Source organism: Triticum dicoccoides, chromosome 2A (assembly GCF_002162155.2).
Source record: "Triticum dicoccoides isolate Atlit2015 ecotype Zavitan chromosome 2A, WEW_v2.0, whole genome shotgun sequence".
Classification (NCBI taxonomy): Eukaryota; Viridiplantae; Streptophyta; class Magnoliopsida; order Poales; family Poaceae; genus Triticum; species Triticum dicoccoides.
In genome coordinates, this window is record NC_041382.1 from 490,145,577 (window position 1) to 490,163,406 (window position 17,830).

A 17,830-nucleotide genomic window follows, 5' to 3' on the forward strand; every position below is an offset into this window, starting at 1 on the left:
GCTGCGATGCAGCGTCGATGGTGACGGGGATGCGGCGATGGAGCACCGACGGCGACGGGTGCTGCAAGCGACGACCATGGCCGAAGCTGCGATTCAGTACGAGGATGTGTTGCTATGCAACTCCGGCGCGGTTCAAATGCAGCCGCGGAGGCGCTTCATTGCAGCCCCTGGCGTGGGATGAATCAAGGCGGCGCCGCCGATGGTCGTCCCCTCCTCCACGGCCGTCGTTGTGGTGTTTGCCTCTTCTCTGCTGCGTGACGAACCAGGGAAAAGAAGAACGGGTGGAGGATTGACTCCGTGAAGAAGATAAGATGAAGGGGGTCGAAGCGGTGGGGGTGCCCCCACAGGGACACGTGGTGAGCAAAGAAAGCGGTTTACGGGAGAGAAAATTCATCCGGCTGAAATTAAACGTTTCCCTTTTTTATCAGTTGCTTTGTGTGGTAGTATGATAGCAACATCCTACAGTCAGAACAGAGCAACACACATGGACTCGTGCTACTAACGAGATAAAAGAAAATCTTTCCTAAGAGAGAAAAAAGGGTAATCATAAACCGCACAAAAAAAAGAGGAGAAATGATTAGATGAAACAAAGCTTGGAGTTGTAGAGCTGTCAAGCCATTAGTTACGCTATACACACCCTGTAAAAGAAGGGAGTTCGGGAATGGATCAACAAAAAATAGCCATGTTATCAATTCAATCATCTTGCAATCATCAATTCAAAATATCCACACCTCAAGTTGGAGGGGGCCGCCATATTAACAAGTAGAACTAACGACCGCATACGTCCGCATATGTATTATTAGAACCGCTATTAGTTCATCTGTGGCTGTCATGAACGTACGTCGACGATGCAGGCTCATGTGCGCTTGCATACCTTGTCTAGATGCTAAGAACAACTCTAGCAGAGTTTTCATATTGGCAGCCTTCATAACGCTTATGGAGGACGCTTCATATGCATTTGAAGGGTGCCAAGGCGATGTGCATACTCAAAATCCCATACATGTAGCTTAAAAAAGAAATCTCCTGTGGGACCCGTTTATCATTGGCTGCAAGACCTCTTGCTTCTCCACCTCAACAGTGGAAGGTTTCCGCACTAGATTTCAACATGGATCACAACTAGGATTTGAACAATCATAATTGTGATCCCCTACTAGAATTTGTGCCATGGGCTCTTCCTCCTTTTTGAAGTGGCCTCGCAGGCGGGAGAGGCTTTGGCTGCGGTCGAAGAGCGTGGAGCCTCGCTCTTTATAGGTGGGAAGGCGTGAGGGCCTCACGATTAATGGTCGGGCTCACGTCCCATTGCTCGCGTGATTGGCCGATGGGACGGAGGCTCATAATTTCACTTTGGGATCAAGGCAATGTACCATGGTTGAGGGTGACGACTCATTTTCTATGCCCACGGTTTTGACGATGTCCCGTCAAAGGGCTTTTGGCCCACCCATATGTTGTGTCTCCTCGGAATCACCTCCAGTTGGCAAGGTCGGGGGCTATTGTCCGTGGTACGGAAAACAGGGTCCCCTCTATAAAGCAAGACAGTTCATCCCCATATCCCGGCAACGTGCGTTAGTAGGTGCTACAAAGAGGCGGTACGATTCCGATGTTGGACGATAGAGTCCCCAGGCGCTTTTGACACCACCGTCCCTCCCTGGGGACGGGGGTTATGTGGTGAGCCATACTCGCCATTTGGGTACAAGTGCTTGGTGGGGCGGTGTTGGCAACCCCCCCCCCCCCCCCCCATGGGCTTTCCGGGGTGGCGAGCCCCTACCCACTCCATTCTGCCGACACACTACATTCCACTGACAATGGAAGCCCAGGAGGTACTGTAGGGGTATAACAATGTGGTGACATGGGTGTCCTTTGCCTACCGCTGCCCACCCAGTGGCGGCATGATGGACCCCGTGTGGGCGATGTGCGAAGAGCGCCACCCCATCCCAGTCGGTACACGGGTCGTGGGGGTTTCTTCTTTCGAGTTATATAAGGAAAGACGAAAGGCCGTCCGAGAAAAAGTAAGGGAGAGAAGGTTTAAGAACTCATTGGCCCCGTTGTAAGCGGGAGAGCTCTCGATATACGACAGAAAACACACAAACCAAGAGTAAGGTGTTACACCTCGCGCGGTGACTTGAACCTTGTAAATTGTGTTTGTGTCTCTAAAGTGATTGGAGTGTTTTAACCCCGGGCCGAACAATCTAGAAGATCTCCCTGGTCCCTGCTCTCGGTGATCACCCATCGACGGGTTGTCTCTGCTTGGACAAGGAGACAATTGTGTGAGGACGTCGATCCCTTCTTAAAGGCGTTGCTGCGGAAAAAGTCGACTAAGTTATAGGTCTTCATGTAATATCCTGTAATTTTGCTTAATATATAATAAGAATAGATGTGTGTATCACAACGATGCAAAGGATGGGGCTTTAACCTCCTGTTCGAAAAAAAAGATGGTATTCTAATTCTTGTTATCTTGATATTTTGCATTCCAAAATGTCAAAATTTTGCGCAAATATTTGCAAGCACACACAATATAGCCTGTCACATACTCCCTCTGGCCAAAAATATAGTGCATATTTAATCTAAAAAAATAGTGTGTATTATTATTAGAGTCAAATATGTAAAATTTGACCAAGTTTTATGGAAAAATTAATTAACATATAGATTACTAAATCAATATTTCTAGATTCATCATGAAATTTGATATTTTTTCTATAAACTTGCTCAAACTTTGTGAAGTTTGACTTCCATAGAAACCAACACGCAGAATCTTATGGACAGAGGGAGTACTATTTAGTATCACTGTTAACCGGTTTTCCAAAATCTCTGCTTCATGAAATCTTTGTTAATTTCACAAAGATTTCACGTGAGTGGTCTACTTGTACGCTAGATGTAGAAAATGAATCTAAGCTGTACTGTTGGAAAACTTTGAAAGAGAAATCCAAGCCCAACTTTCCGCTTCATGATACCGTTGGCTCTAGAAAAGGAACTTTTCCGTGCAAGAAGCCATGGCAGCCATCAAAAGTTGTGATATTCTTCATCCAAAGACTTCGGTTCCTGTCTCCGTCCCGTTGCAAGAATAAGGGCACGCGATCGTTTTTGATTGACACGTAGAAGATGAGGAACGAACAGAAAGTTGTGTGAAGTCAACTGCCCCTTACCAACTTGGTAAAACCGAGATGCGTTCTGAAAGGGGGAAAACGTTTTCAGAAAGCAAAGTGTAACTTTCATGCACCAGGCATTTGATTGTCGAAACAAATTGCCTGAATATGAACAGTTGGATATTCAGAAACCTTCAGAGTAGCATGAGTTGTTAGGGGACCTCTAATCTCTGTACATCCTAGACGGACTTTCTATTACCACAACAGATAAAAGGATGCATTTATTTATTTAGTGCGAGCAAGATTTCTTAGTTAGTAAGATGAGTTACACAAACCCAAACTGTAGGGAATAATAACTTTAAATAGGCGTGGACGACGCCCCCTCCTCGTCCCCACATCACAAAAGCATAAGGTACTCTGCAAGGTAGATGAGCTCTTCTCCAAAATGATAGTACTACATATCCAAGAGGGAATATATCGAGATTTGCTTTGGATTGCGTGACCACGGCAAACTTTCTGTTTTATTGGAAATGGGAAATCGGAATGATAACTGTTGTGTCGGTATTGTTCTGCAAGTGTATGCACCTCTCGCCATTTAACTGAAAATGTTCATGCCCGGTGGACCTCAGCCTCCGTATCCTTCCCCCTTAGCCTAGTGATCGAACCGAATATATTCCGGTGCCATGAAATATATATGCGTCAACGATCAGTGACCGGTATCTGTCGAGGCTGCGGACGGCGGCAAACTGATAAGTTAGCATCCTAGCTCCCACGTTTTGGCTATAAATAGCACGAAACATAAGCCGCAATGCGTCACCAATGTTCAGTAGGAAGAAGAAGCCTGGGAGAAGAGGGGTCTTGCATGAGGGCCAGAGCCTGCCTGGTCTGGTAGCCAAGGATGACTTGCCTATATGCTCTTTCAGAAGCCCCGGTTATTACATGGCTGGTTTCGGATGAGTTCCATGATAGGCGGTCACCTTGGCTAGCCTGAGCAGCTCTTGTCTGTCATGGAAGGCCTCTCCTTCTCATTCTCGGCCATGCTATCTCAGGGTCTTAGGACTGTTTGAATTTCAGCTGACAGGTAATATGATTCAATGGCTATTCATGAATATATATGGCCTGTAGTTATTTGTTTCCAGTGCTCCAATGCATCTGCCCCTGCTATCTACGGTGTCCTAGAGAATTGTTGATGTCCTAGAGAACAGTAATTGCCATTTTTCTGCTCTCACAGCTAGCCAAATCATCACAATTATCATAGCCGTTGGATAAGCTAGCTCAATCCACAATACCCGTGCGATCAAGATGTTGAGAGCCTCTCCTGTTGGAATATTAGGCAAGTTCATGATTAATTCCAGTAAATAATTCATGACTAGAAGATATACTAGCATGCAATAATCTAGCAAACTAGAAGAACAGCAAGACATGCATAACAGCAGCAAGCACGTAACAATAGCTGTAGAAACAGACATGAACAAAGGATGTTGGACGTACTGATCGTTAGCTATTATGGGTGCGACAGTGTTGATGACGATGTTGGCGACGATCTGCTGCTGACGGCGATGAGTACGACGATGAGTAGCACCGCCCGACTTGGACGGAAGACGACCCGTGATGACGAATTTGAGCAGTCGCGCACAGCGCTTCCCAAAAACCTAATTCGTCCTCTCCCGGTGCAGGATCGCAAAGACGAACGGTTCCGGAGACCTGCTCTCCCACGCGCCGATGCACGCCGGCGTTTGGGATAGAGTAGACTACGATGGCGGCGCAAGTTGTGAGACAAGGCAAAACTCTAGGTGTTTTTCCGGTGTATCTCTGGCCGCAGCCGATAGCTATATATATATTAGGACCAGAGGCGGTATTGTGTCGCGACCACAATCCCAAACCGACTTGGTTTCTAATTCGTATACTTACCGGACAAGAAATCAAAACTTGTCTGCCAAGACATAAAAAATAAAACGGCAAAAGGAAGCTGCGCTCCTACAAGGAGACGAACCGGATTTCGGCGGACCATTCACGCGCATGTCGCATGTACGCCCCGCCCCGCCCCGCCCCGCCCAGGCGAGGCGAGGCGAGCGAGCGCGCGCGTGTGGCTTTCCCTTTCTCTTCTCACACACCACTTAGAGTGGTGGAGAGAACCCACTATATAAAGAGGTCCAACTCTTCTTTAACTTCCAAGGTGGGACTAAACTTAGCACCACCACTTGCTATTTTACACATGGGCTTTGAGATTTCAGAAATTGCTATGGGCCTAGCCCATTAATTCTAACAATCCCCCACCAGATCTCAAATACCCATTTAGAGATTTGCCTTCTCTCACCACTTGTTTAATATACCAGTGTTTCAGCAGAGACTGTTAAGTTGAACTTCTGCCTAGAACTTTAAACTACATCCATTCACAACTTGACAATGGACTATGCCTTGAATTGCTAGTTTTGTGTGAACAGGTTTCACTCAAAGTCTTAACCAGTACCTGACCGCCAGTAGGCTACCCCGCGGTTTGGAGCTTATACGTCATACTCCCTGGTCTCTTCGTGAGTTTACTAGAGATCACCCAAATCTCATAGACTGCGACGTTTACAGTCAGAACTCATATAGGTGTGTTCTTTCAAGACTGCTCTGTAGGACAGCATCTTTGCTAATTATAGCCAATAGAACCACATTAAGGCATGTTGCCGACCTGCCTTACAGATCTGAGCCTTACAGCTCTGAGAGTTTTGCATCTTCACTTGGAGACGATCATAAGTTATTACTCTCCTCAGTTAACCAATAGCTTGTTCTTCCCAGATCCTAATTCACGGGATCTCCGATCACAAAGGTTGGGTTACTACTATGGTGTAACATCTATGGGTCTCATACCCATCTCCCTCGATGCAATATCTATCACATTTCGTGATAGTCCCTTTGTAAAGGGATCTGCCAGGTTTTTGTCTGTTTGTATATACGTAACAGTTATTACGCCGGAGTTTCTCAACTTCCTGACAGACTTCAAACGTCTTTTCACGTGTCTTGATGACTTTGCATTATCTTTAGAATTGTTCACTTTAGCGATAACCGTTTGGTTATCACAATTCATAAGAATAGCCGGTACAGGTTTTTCAACAACCGGCAAGTCCACCAAGAGCTCACGCAGCCATTCTGCCTCAACAGAAGCTGTGTCCAAAGCAGTTAATTCTGCTTCCATAGTTGACCTCGTCAATATGGTTTGCTTGCAAGACCTCCATGACACTGCACCACCACCATGAGTAAATACATACCCACTTGTTGCGTAAAGTACATCAACATCGGAGATCCAATTTGAATCACTATATCCTTCTAGCACAGCAGGATGCCCTGAATAAGTAATTCTGTAACTCATAGTACCTCTCAGATAGCGCAAGACCCTTTCTAGTGCATGCCAATGATCATCACCCGGGTTGGACATGAACCTACTCAGTTTGCTCACAGCAAAAGAGATATCTGGTCTTGTAGCGCTAGCTAAGTACATGAGTGAACCGACAATTTAAGAGTATCTTAATTGATCTCTCGTTTCTTTCTTGTTCTTTCTGAGTGTCACGCTGGGATCATAAGGTGTTGGAGAAGGCTTGCTATGCATAAAACCGAATCGGTTCAAGACCTTCTCAACATAGTGAGATTGCGTTAATGTAATCCCACTCTCATCCTTAATAAGTTTGATGTTTAGAATTACATCGGCTTCTCCCAGATCTTTCATGTCAAAACTTTTTGATAGAAAAGACTTGACCTCATTAATTGCATTAATGTTTGTACCAAAGATCAGTATGTCGTCCACATACAAACATAATATGACACTATTGCCCCCACCATGGCGATAGTAAACACACCTATCAGCCTCATTAATGACAAATCCTGCAGAAGTCAAAGTTCTTTCAAACTTCTCATGCCATTGCTTAGGTGCCTGTTTCAGACCATACAAAGATTTTAACAACTTGCACACCTTTCTCTCTTCACCCTTTACCACAAACCCGTCAGGCTGATCCATATAGATCTCCTCTTCCAACTCTCCATTGAGAAAAGCTGTCTTTACATCCATTTGATGAATGATAAGACCATAAGAGGCAGCCAAGGAAAGTAACACTTGAATGGTGGTCATTCTAGCAACGGGTGAATAGGTGTCAAAGTAATCTTCGCCTTCTTTCTGAGTGTAGCCCTTGGCCACTAGCCGCGCCTTGTACTTATCAATAGTACCATCAGGCTTTAGCTTCTTTTTGAACACCCACTTACAGCCCACAGGTTTACAACCATATGGTCTATCAGTTAGTTCCCAAGTTCCATTAGAAAGAATTGAGTCCATCTCATTATGAACAGCTTCTTTCCAATCATCTACATCCGGAGATGCATATGCTTCTGCAATCGTCTTGGGTGTGTCGTCCACAAGGTATACAATGAAATCATCACCAAAGGATTTTGCAATCCTTTGTCTCTTGTTCCTTCTAGGAACTTCATTGTTATCCTTCTCAAGGACTTCCTCATGTGATTGTTCGAAATATTCATCAGTTGTACTAGATTCAGAAATTATCTCAGAAGAAAATCTAGCAATGCTATGCATATCTTTCATAGGAAATATGTTCTCAAAAAATGTTGCATCACGAGATTCCATTATAGTATCAACATGCATATCAGGTACTTCAGATTTTACCACTAAAAACCTATAAGAAATGCTCCGTTGAGCATACCCTAGAAAGACACAATCCACTGTCTTTGGTCCAAGTTTGCGTTTCTTAGGAATAGGAATATTGACCTTTGCCAAACATCCCCAAGTGCGCAAATAAGAAAGTGATGGTTTTCTCCCAACCCACTCCTCATAAGGGGTTTTCTCTTTATTATTGTTGGGAACTCTATTCAGGACATGACATGAAGTCAATAGAGCCTCCCCCCACCATGCCTTAGATAAACCAGCAGTGTCTAACATGGCATTCACCAAGTCAGTCAATGTGCGGTTTTTCCTCTCGGCCACTCCATTTAATTGAGGTGAATAGGGAGGCGTCCTCTCATGAATAATACCATGTTCCTCACAAAATTCATCAAAAACTTTTGGAAAATACTCTCCACCACGATCGGACCTAAGACGCTTGATCTTTCTCTCTAGTTGATTTTCAACTTCAGCTTTATAGATTTTAAAGTAGTCTAATGCTTCATCTTTAGTTTGCAACAAATAAACATAGCAAAATCTAGTCGCATCATCAATCAAAGTCATGAAATATCTCTTTCCACCTTTTGTCAACACACCATTCATCTCACAAAGATCAGAATGTATGAGTTCTAGAGGCGCCAAGTTTCTCTCCTCGGCAGCCTTATGAGGCTTTCGAGGTTGCTTAGATTGCACACAACTATGGCACCTAGAACCTTTGGCAACTGTGAAGTTCGGAATTAAACTCATGCTGGATAGCCGAGACATTAAACCAAAATTAATATGACATAAACGAGAGTGCCAAATACTTGCATCATCATTAACACTAGCACAAACTTGGTTTATTGACTTATTGCAAAAATCTGAAAGAGAAAAACGGAACAAGCCTCCGCACTCATAGCCTTTTCCTATAAATTGTCCAAATCTTGACACGATTACTTTATTGGACTCTAAAACTACCTTAAATCCATCTCGACATAGAAGGGAGCCGCTAACTAGATTCTTGTTCATAGTAGGGACATGCTGCACGTTCCTTAGTTGCACGATCTTTCCCGAAGTAAACTTCAGATCCACCGTGCCAATGCCACGAACAGAAGCATGTGACCCATTCCCCATAGGACGGAAGAATCCCTTGCGACCTGATAAGAAGTAAACAGGGAGATGTCAGCACACACATGAACGTTAGCACCCGAATCAATCCACCACGAAGATGATTGAAATATTGAAAGCACAATAGGTAGATTACCATACCCATCAGTATTGCTAGCGGTCACCATGTTGACAGTCTTGGAGCTTGTTTTCCCTCTGCGGTCTGCACGTTCAGGGCATTCCTTGGAAAAGTGTCCAGGCTTCCCACAGGCATAGCACTCTAGCTCAGCCTTGTTGAACTTCTTCTTCTTGAAGGTAATAGTCTTGGTAGGCTTGTTGACAACAGGTTTGTTCTTCCCTTTGTTCTTGTTCTGTGGGTACCTCTGCACCATGTTAGCAGTAGGCTGAACCTCACCTCCTTTTTCAGTGGTATCTTTAGCCCGAGCTTTTTCTTCAACATCAAGAGATGCAATCAGATTTTCAACTGATATCTCCTGTCTCTTATGCTTCAGAGTTGTGGCGAAATTCCTCCATGAAGGAGGCAACTTTGCAATCATGCACCTAGCCACGAATTTGTCGGGTAGAACACATTTAAGGAGTTCAAGTTCCTTCACAATGCACTGTATCTCATGAGCTTGTTCAACCACAGAACGGTTATTCACCATCTTGTAGTCATGAAAACTCTCCATGATGTACAGTTCACTGCCTGCATCTGTTGCACCGAATTTTGCATTCAGTGCATCTCACAGAATTTTTCCGTCGTTTATGTGCATGTACACATCACACAGACGGTCAGCAAGAACACTCAGAATGCATCCCACAAACATAGTATTGGCTTCCTGGAATTTTCTCCGATCTTCGTCGGTCATTCCCTCTGGAGCACCAACACTAGCGTGGAAAATTTTCAGAGCAGTAAGCCAGAGCGTGGTCTTCACCTGCCACCTTTTAAAGTGCACACCGGTAAACTTATCCGGCCTCAGTGCATCAGCGAATCCAGCCATAGTTAACTCAGGAAATTGCCTACAATTAGGTTTTTGGATTGTTGGAATATTAGGCAAGTTCATGATTAATTCCAGTAAATAATTCATGACTAGAAGATATACTAGCATGCAATAATCTAGCAAACTAGAAGAACAACAAGACATGCATAACAGCAACAAGCACGTAACAATAGCTGTAGAAACAGACATGAACAAAGGATGTTGGACGTACTGATCGTTAGCTATTATGGGTGCGACAGTGTTGATGACGATGTTGGCGACGATCTGCTGCTGACGGCGATGAGTACGACGATGAGTAGCACCGCCCGACTTGGACGGAAGACGACCCGTGATGACGAATTTGAGCAGTCGCGCACATCGCTTCCCAAAAACCTAATTCGTCCTCTCCCGGTGCAGGATCGCAAAGACGAACGGTTCCGGAGACCTGCTCTCCCACGCGCCGATGCACACCGGCGTTTGGGATAGAGTAGACTACGATGGCGGCGCAAGTTGTGAGACGAGGCAAAACCCTAGGTGTTTTTCCGGTGTATCTCTGGCCGCAGCCGGTAGCTGGCGAGGCGAGGCGAGCGAGCGCTCGCGTGGCTTTCCCTTTCTCTTCTCACACATCACTTAGAGTGGTGGAGAGAACCCACTATATAAAGAGGTCCAACTCTTCTTCAACTTCCAAGGTGGGACTAAACTTAGCACCACCACTTGCCATTTTACACATGGGCTTTGAGATTTCAGAAATTGCTATGAGCCTAGCCCATTAATTCTAACATCTCCACTAAACAGCATGCAGTACCCTACGCTTACAATTTAAGTGGGTTTTTAATACTATCATCACATCCTATTAAGTTCAGACTCATGTATGGTTCGCCCTCTCATCACATGGCAAAGCAACGTGAGTAATACTTATGCTTTCTTATTCGTCCTTCATGGTACAGCTTGTGCATAGAACGTAAGTTAATGTTCAGATTTCTTATTTTGTTCAGGTAGGCCAGACCATGCAAGGGGATAGTACGTTTTATTTTTATTAAACCTTCAATTACTCTGAGCATGTAGACCAATATAGGTCACCATGCGTCATGTCAGCACTTCCTGTTTTGGTTTTTTTTTCTTCTGAAAAGGAGGATGACCCCGGCCAAGACCCTGCTGCACCACGCTGCCGAGACTCCACATCGTCGATGCGTGACGTGGGACGCCGCTCCACCATTAAAACCGTCCGCTGGTCCCTCGAGCCAATGCACACCTTCGAAAATGACGCCCCAAGAAGAGAACGACACAAAAGCGCCGTCATTATCAGATCGACTGATCAAGGGTTTCCTCCGGAGATAGCGAGAGGAGTTGGGAGCTTCACCTCGATGATGCCTTCATGAAGGAAGCGACGCCAAGGGCGTCACCATCACCGCGGCCATCGGCTGAAGACCAGATGTTCATCCAGATCCGTCCCAAGAACATCCAAGCGTACTGGTCGGGACGCGCGAAGGCAAGAGTCCGGATAGGCAAAGCCAAGGTGTGCACCCGCATTAGTCTGGCTAGCACAAACGTACAAGCATAGTCGAGGGCATGCGACCCTGACAGGGTGACCCGGCCTCTCCTCGCGCAACGCATCGCATGGAGCGGCACACGCGGGCGCGATCGAAATCACCACATAACGGTGACCCCGGCGCGTCCTCGGTCCACCCATTATAGACCCCTTAGGTAGGCCGGGCGTTGTTCGAGCAGATCAGACCGCGTGGAGAGCCCCAGGAAGGCAGCCGCAGGAGTCCGGCACAAAACGGACGGCGCAGAGAGCTTCCTTGCCGAGCAGGTCTCTAGCACTGGTCGGCTGGTGTGAGTGTGACACACGCCCCGCTTGTCGCGAGCAAACCAGTCCGACGCAGGCTGAAGACTCCGACAGACAGGTCCGCCTTTCCCATCGCGCGCGGGGCAACATGCGTAACCTAGCACGATGGCCTAGGTTGGGACAAAATTACTGTTCTGACCCTTAAGGCAAACTAAATCCCGATTTGACCTCGTTCCGAAAAAAAATTCGTTTCTGACCTTTTTCGGTGACGCCAAGGTCCCTGGCGTCTGGGTTACGAAGCAGACGCCACGGTCCCTGGCGTCTGGCCCCTGGCCCGCACTGCCCGCCTGCCCGTTGACCTGCTGACGTGGCAAAGGGGCCAGACGCCAGGGTCCCTGGCGTCTGGCCCCGGTAGGCAGGATGCATGGCGTTTGGACCTGGCCCACACTTGCCTAGTTGGCGCTTATGTGGCGACATAGAGACGCCATCCATTTTGGCGTTTGGGGCAAACGCCATAGCTCCTGGCGTTTGGTCCTTCCTTCACTTAAAGAAACGGCTACATGCATCCTTAGTGGAGTTGCTTAACTCACGTAATTAAAAGTCCGCTGACCATCGTTGCAAAACGAATTAACCGGCACCTAAATGCATCCAATGACGGTAATCCATAAATTAGAGATCCCCCTGCCGCCCGCCATAAATTAGAGATCCCCCTGCCGCCCGCCATAAATTTCCTCCCATATCCATCTGCGGTAGGGGGATCAATCCACGGACACGAATATGAGAGGACGCCATCCAACGCTAGCCGCATATATTCTAACACCAACTCGAACAACCGCATGAAATAATTATATTTATATCAACTAAGCAGAGCTTGTCCGCCTAGATGTAATTAACTAATCTAAATGGTTGTCGGCGCCCGTTCCTCGTGTCAGCCCATCCCAGAGAGCTTTGGCGGGGGAGAAATTCATGATCGCAGTGGTATGGAGAGGGATCGGAGGCAGATGACTACGGCTATGGACGCGGCAGCATTTTATATAGCAATGGCGGGCGGCAGGGGCGGAGGAGATGTCTCAATAACCGCGTGCCATCAATGTGGGCGGCAGGTGAACGGACGGGCCGTTATCGTGTCATTTGAATGGGAAGCAGTCGCGTGCACCGGGAAGCGGCGGGCAGCGCTCTTTCGGCCGGCGCGCCGCTTCAATGACGGCGCCAGTGAGTGGCCGCGTCCGCTCTAGTCCGGCATTAATGTGGACACTGACTCTTTGGATAGGCGCTAACCGTTTCGAGCTGGAAGCGCGCACAGGCGAGGAAGGAGGGGTTTGGATGGGCCAGGGCGGTCAGAAGTAGACGTGACAGCGGTCCGGACTCCCGCAGAGCTCCCGCACGTTTTGTTTCGGGTTTACGAGAGAAAATACGTGCGAATCACACCACGGACCGACACAAGACTGTGTTGGATGGTTTCCACAGTCCGGATAGCACGGTTCAGACGGTTGCGAGAGGTTTGAGGGACAACATTAGAGATGTCCTTAGTCGGCTAACAACAGCAGATATTACAGAAAAGTAAATCATCTATGCGATTAATTAATTAAAAATCAAACTGCCATATTAATCTCTCAGAAATCTGCTCCTTTTGTTGTCATTGGATGCATTTAGGTGCCGGTTAATTCGTTTTGCAACGATGGTCAGCGGACTTTTAATTACGTGAGTTAAGCAACTCCACTAAGGATGCATGTAGCCGTTTCTTTAAGTGAAGGAAGGACCAAACGCCAGGAGCTATGGCGTTTGCCCCAAACGCCAAGATGGATGGCGTCTCTATGTCGCCACATAAGCGCCAACTAGGCAAGTGTGGGCCAGGTCCAAACGCCATGCATCCTGCCTACCGGGGCCAGACGCCAGGGACCCTGGCGTCTGGCCCCTTTGCCACGTCAGCAGGTCAACGGGCAGGCAGGCAGTGCGGGCCAGGGGCCAGACGCCAGGGACCGTGGCGTCTGCTTCGTAACCCAGACGCCAGGGACCTTGGCGTCACCGAAAAAGGTCAGAAACGAAATTTTTTTTGGAACGAGGTCAAATCGGGATTTAGTTTGCCTTAAGGGTCAGAACAGTAATTTTGTCCCCTAGATTGCGTCCACGGTCCATCTATCATGAACCCCTGAGGCGACCCGTCTGGATCCGCGCCGTCCGGGCAGATCGATCGGCACGAAAAGCCCAGAGAGGCGCCCGCGGCACGCCACCACACAACGGACGGCGTGTAGGCCCTCCTCGCCCTTGGAGGCTCCCACTAATTTGTACGGATTGGAGCTAGGCATCAACAAATTGAGTTTCGGTGACACAGGATAGGCACAACCGCATAAGACCACCATGGCATGAATGAAAACAAAAAACGAACGGTGCTGCTAGCTGAAGTCATCGCCCGGAACAAACCTGAGAGCAACCGAGGATAGCCTCTTTTTCTTGTATTCCTCCCGAAGCTTGCAACTCAAAACAGACACCGCTGAGAAACGGAGAGAACGCAGACTGCAGCATGCAAGGCTCAAGGAATGCGTACTCATCCCAAGGCAAGAAAGATTCATCCTTCTCGAATCATTACCAATCGGTGGTTCTTTGGTAATTGCGTTCCAGCACACGTCCTTTTTCCTCATGAACATTCTTGCTGTTGTCCTACTTCGGTTCTTGCAAAGAGCCTCACATGTGGTGTGATTTTCTGCTTGATCATTGTTTCTGAATGCTTAGTTGGAGTCTAAATCCAAATAAACATTCTCTGAAGTTGGTACGGTTTGTATTTTTTGAAGGCAAAAAACTGAAGTTGATAGATTTACGCCCTGTATTCTTTTTCGTGGAAACCTGTTTCAGTGCACAACTTGTTCCCATACCCTGAAGCAAGCGTGTACCCGCCACCGAGCTCACATGGCTACCAGACCCACCTTGGCGAAGAGAACCCTTCCTATAACTGGGCAGGGCAACCGGCTCCATCTGATCGTGGACCTCACTTGTACAGCTACCAAGATGATCCTGACTGCCTCACCTTCCTGAGAGGATGGTATGATGCTTTTTCTGGAGCTCATTTCTCTACATAGCATGCATAGTTGGGACATGCAGTTTGTTACTCCCTCCGTTCTAAATTACTCGTCGCAGAAATGGATGTATCTAAAACTAAAATACATCTAGATACATCCATACTTATGACAAGTAATTCAGAACGGAGGGAAGTAGTATATATGGGCTTTGTTAGGCCCTGCTACTGGCTGTGCTACTGCTAACCGGTACCCCGTGATGGCTACATGCTTGGCTGGGCTGTCCTGCTGCTGCTTGTTGGAGCAGTGTTGCTACTACTGACTGCTACTACGATTACCTGCTGAGACGTGTGTCTAGCCTTCTCCCCTTGGGTGATTCCCGGGTACTCAAGTTGAACAACTTTGCTTGTGCCTGACTATGGTCTCATCTGTACTCCTGTGTAACTCTAGACATGAGTGAAATAATGAGGCTGCCAGCCGGTTCTTTCTTTGCAAGTTCCGTAGAGCTTGCTGAGCTCCTACTGTACGTTGTGAGAGTGTAATAGTGGTGCAGACGAGACGAGCCGCGCGAGTCTGAAACGACGACAGAAGCGCGCACACGTTTTTTGTCTGTCTGTCCTATAGAGCAGTGGGCGGGCAGCTCGACATGGCTCAGAGGCCACGCCGGCGCAGGGCGCGGCGTGGGTGCGCGCCCGTGCGACCCTGGTGCAGATTACGACGACTCGGCGACTGCACGCCTGACACAGCCGAGTGGGACGGCCGGCCTGCCGCGGCGCATCTTGTCTTTTGTTCCATTTCCACTCCACCCGACCAAAGAACGGAGGCGATGCTCGGGTCGCGCCGCGGCGTTTGGCTTGCTACCTGCTCGCGGCGTGTGCGTTTCCTGTCCAGCCAAATACCCCTGTATCGCACGTCTCTGCCGCCGCATCCACATCCACACCCGTACTCGTCGCTAGTCTAGAGCCTCTGCTGGAGTTGGGAGCCTACACACGGCAGTCAGGTCACGTCGCGATCCTCTCAGCTCGGAGTAAGAGCATCTACTGTCGGATCTTGTAAATCCGGCCTTTTAAATATCCGCAGACGTGATGAGCACTAACCGGGCAACCTTCAAATTATGTCGCCAATATTCGTAACTCATATCCGGTCCCTCATATCCATATTAGCAATTAAAGTAGAAAAAAAGAACGTAGATCATCGATGAATGTCCAAAAAATTGTCAAAGTTCACATAATTCACATAAACTTAAACTACATTACTAAAAACTAGAACTGAAGACGGAGACGACGGAGATTCACCACTTCCTCGCCGGCCCTTTGCCCTTCCGGTCGCCGGCGCAACTGTAGGCGTCGGCAGCTGGTGGCGGATCGTTCGAGTCGTCGGAGGAGCTGTCCGAGACGTCGTCGTCGGAGTCGAAGAGGATGACGAGCCATTTTAGCCGTCGGACCTCCGTGTCCTGCTGCCGCTTCAGCTTCGCAAGCCGAACCGCCTCCGCCACTGCCTCCGCCGCCTCGCGCTCGGATTGCTCAATGGCAATCCGTAGCGCCTTGGCGTTCTTCCGCCGAAGCCGCCGCGCATCCGTCTTCGCGGTCGTAAGCGACCAGCGGTAGGCCCATTTGAGGAGCCGCGCATCCTCATCGGGCTCCGCCTGCATCTCGCGGCGGCGGCGCGCGGACTACCCTATCGGAGCTACGCCCGGGTCGAGAGGGGCCAGCGCAGGCATCCGAGTTGCACCAACAGGGAAGCTGCAGCTGCGGCGAGGCTGCAGATCCGGAGCTGCCCCTGGTCTCCACCTTGGACCGCTCTAAGGCGACGCGAAGGGCAAGCTCATAGTCCGGATCTAGCTCGAGGTCGGAGCGGCTGCCGGAGCTCGACATTGTGTCGTATTCGATCGGAATCGCTGCGGGGAAAGGAGAGGACAGAGCGAGAGAGAAGAGTGAGTGAGCTAGGGTTTCGGAGTAATGAGTCGGATGGAGTTTTTTGTGGGACATCCATGGGGTCGATGGTGGGCCGGCGTTGTCAGGCGGACGTGCCTGGGCCACCCCATATTCGCCCCATATTTGGGCTGAATATGAGGAGTCCCGGTTAGTCCGGGCATTTGAGGCGTATGTCTAGGTCAAAAAATCGTAATCGGTCAGTGACCGGGCGGGCGGCCCGGGCGTTTGAGGACGGTTTGGGACGCCCGGCTGTAGATGCTCTAAGAGCATCTACAATCGGATCCCCACATCCATCCTAAACACCCGGGTGGATTGTCCGGTCATTGCTGAGATAAAAACCGCACCCAGCCGGACTCCTCACAGCTAGTCCAATCCTCCGGACAGTCCGACAACCCCCATATCTAGCCTATATGTAGGATGGACATGGGAAGGCCCGAACGTGCCCGGGCACGCTGCCACGTTGGACCGGCCCGCTATGGCCCGAGCCATCCTCACCAATGTACCCACAAAAACCCCATTCGGCTGATCATCCTAGTCAAACCCCACTCCTCTCTCAGTCCTCTTTGTTGGGATATCCTCCTCGTGTGGGTTGTGAGGAGATGAACATTTGAAGCCTTTTAGGCAGCCCAAGAGGTGCAGAAACTCACTACCCATTAGGGTTATGACCTAGGGTCATTTTGGACTTTGCACGTGAGTGAATGGGGATGCTTTAGCCTCCATCCAGTAGCCACCACCAAGTGTTACGAAAATCAGTTCATCCTCCAAGGGAAGAGAGAAAACCAAAAGAGAAGGGAGAAGAGGAAGATTGAAGGAAGAAGCAAAGGGAGCTCCTCCCCAAGGTACTGATGGTCTAGATCCACTACCTTGTCTCCTTCAAGCTTCGGTTCCACCATCTTCGATGAGATTGTTCCAATCCCTAGTTCTTGAGCCCCAAATCTTGGTGTCTTCATCCAAGATTCAGGAGTCTTGATTTTATGAGATCCTTTGGTGTTATCTAGAGAAGAACTTGTTGTATCCCACATTCGATAATAGTGGAAGAGGATTTGGATGGCTTTGGCCCGTGGTTTTTCCCCTCGAGTTGGGGGGGTCCACGTAAAAATCTGGTGCCTCTTTGTTGATGCTTGCTGTTGTCCAGAAAGTTACTCCTACCACAAGACACTCGGCTAAGGAGTGTCTTGTCTGCCGAGTAACATTTTATCTCCATATATGCTGATGCATATGCTTCCTTTCGTGCTAAGCAACAACCCTTGAGTTAGTACATGATGTGGTGCTAAGATTACTTTGATTCCACTGCAGTTTTCA

The 17,830-nt window shown here is 48.3% G+C and overlaps 1 protein-coding gene across 2 annotated transcripts; it reads left to right on the forward strand.

The window, feature by feature from the left end:
• The first annotated feature begins 3,941 nt into the window (after positions 1-3,941).
• Positions 3,942-15,055, forward strand: LOC119354989. 2 transcript variants are annotated; one of them, XM_037621757.1, is made up of 3 exons: positions 13,926-14,138; positions 14,434-14,620; positions 14,902-15,055. In XM_037621757.1, the coding sequence occupies exons 1-3, from the start codon at positions 14,105-14,107 to the stop codon at positions 15,008-15,010; spliced, it is 330 nt and encodes a 109-aa protein (XP_037477654.1). In that variant the 5' UTR covers positions 13,926-14,104; the 3' UTR covers positions 15,011-15,055. The 2 variants fall into 2 exon arrangements, 1 of the variants encoding a protein (XP_037477654.1); XR_005171378.1 differs by lacking the exon at positions 13,926-14,138 and adding an exon at positions 3,942-4,161 and having other exon boundaries at positions 14,434-15,055.
• The last annotated feature ends 2,775 nt before the right edge of the window (positions 15,056-17,830 follow it).

Coding starts and splice junctions, on each gene's coding strand:
- LOC119354989 (XM_037621757.1), top strand. CDS start 14,105: ATGCAAGGCTCAAGGAATGCGTACTCATCCCAAG. Junction 14,139..14,433: donor GAATGCGTACTCATCCCAAG/GCAAGAAAGATT, acceptor AACCTGTTTCAG/TGCACAACTTGTTCCCATAC. Junction 14,621..14,901: donor CTCACCTTCCTGAGAGGATG/GTATGATGCTTT, acceptor TTGTTGGAGCAG/TGTTGCTACTACTGACTGCT.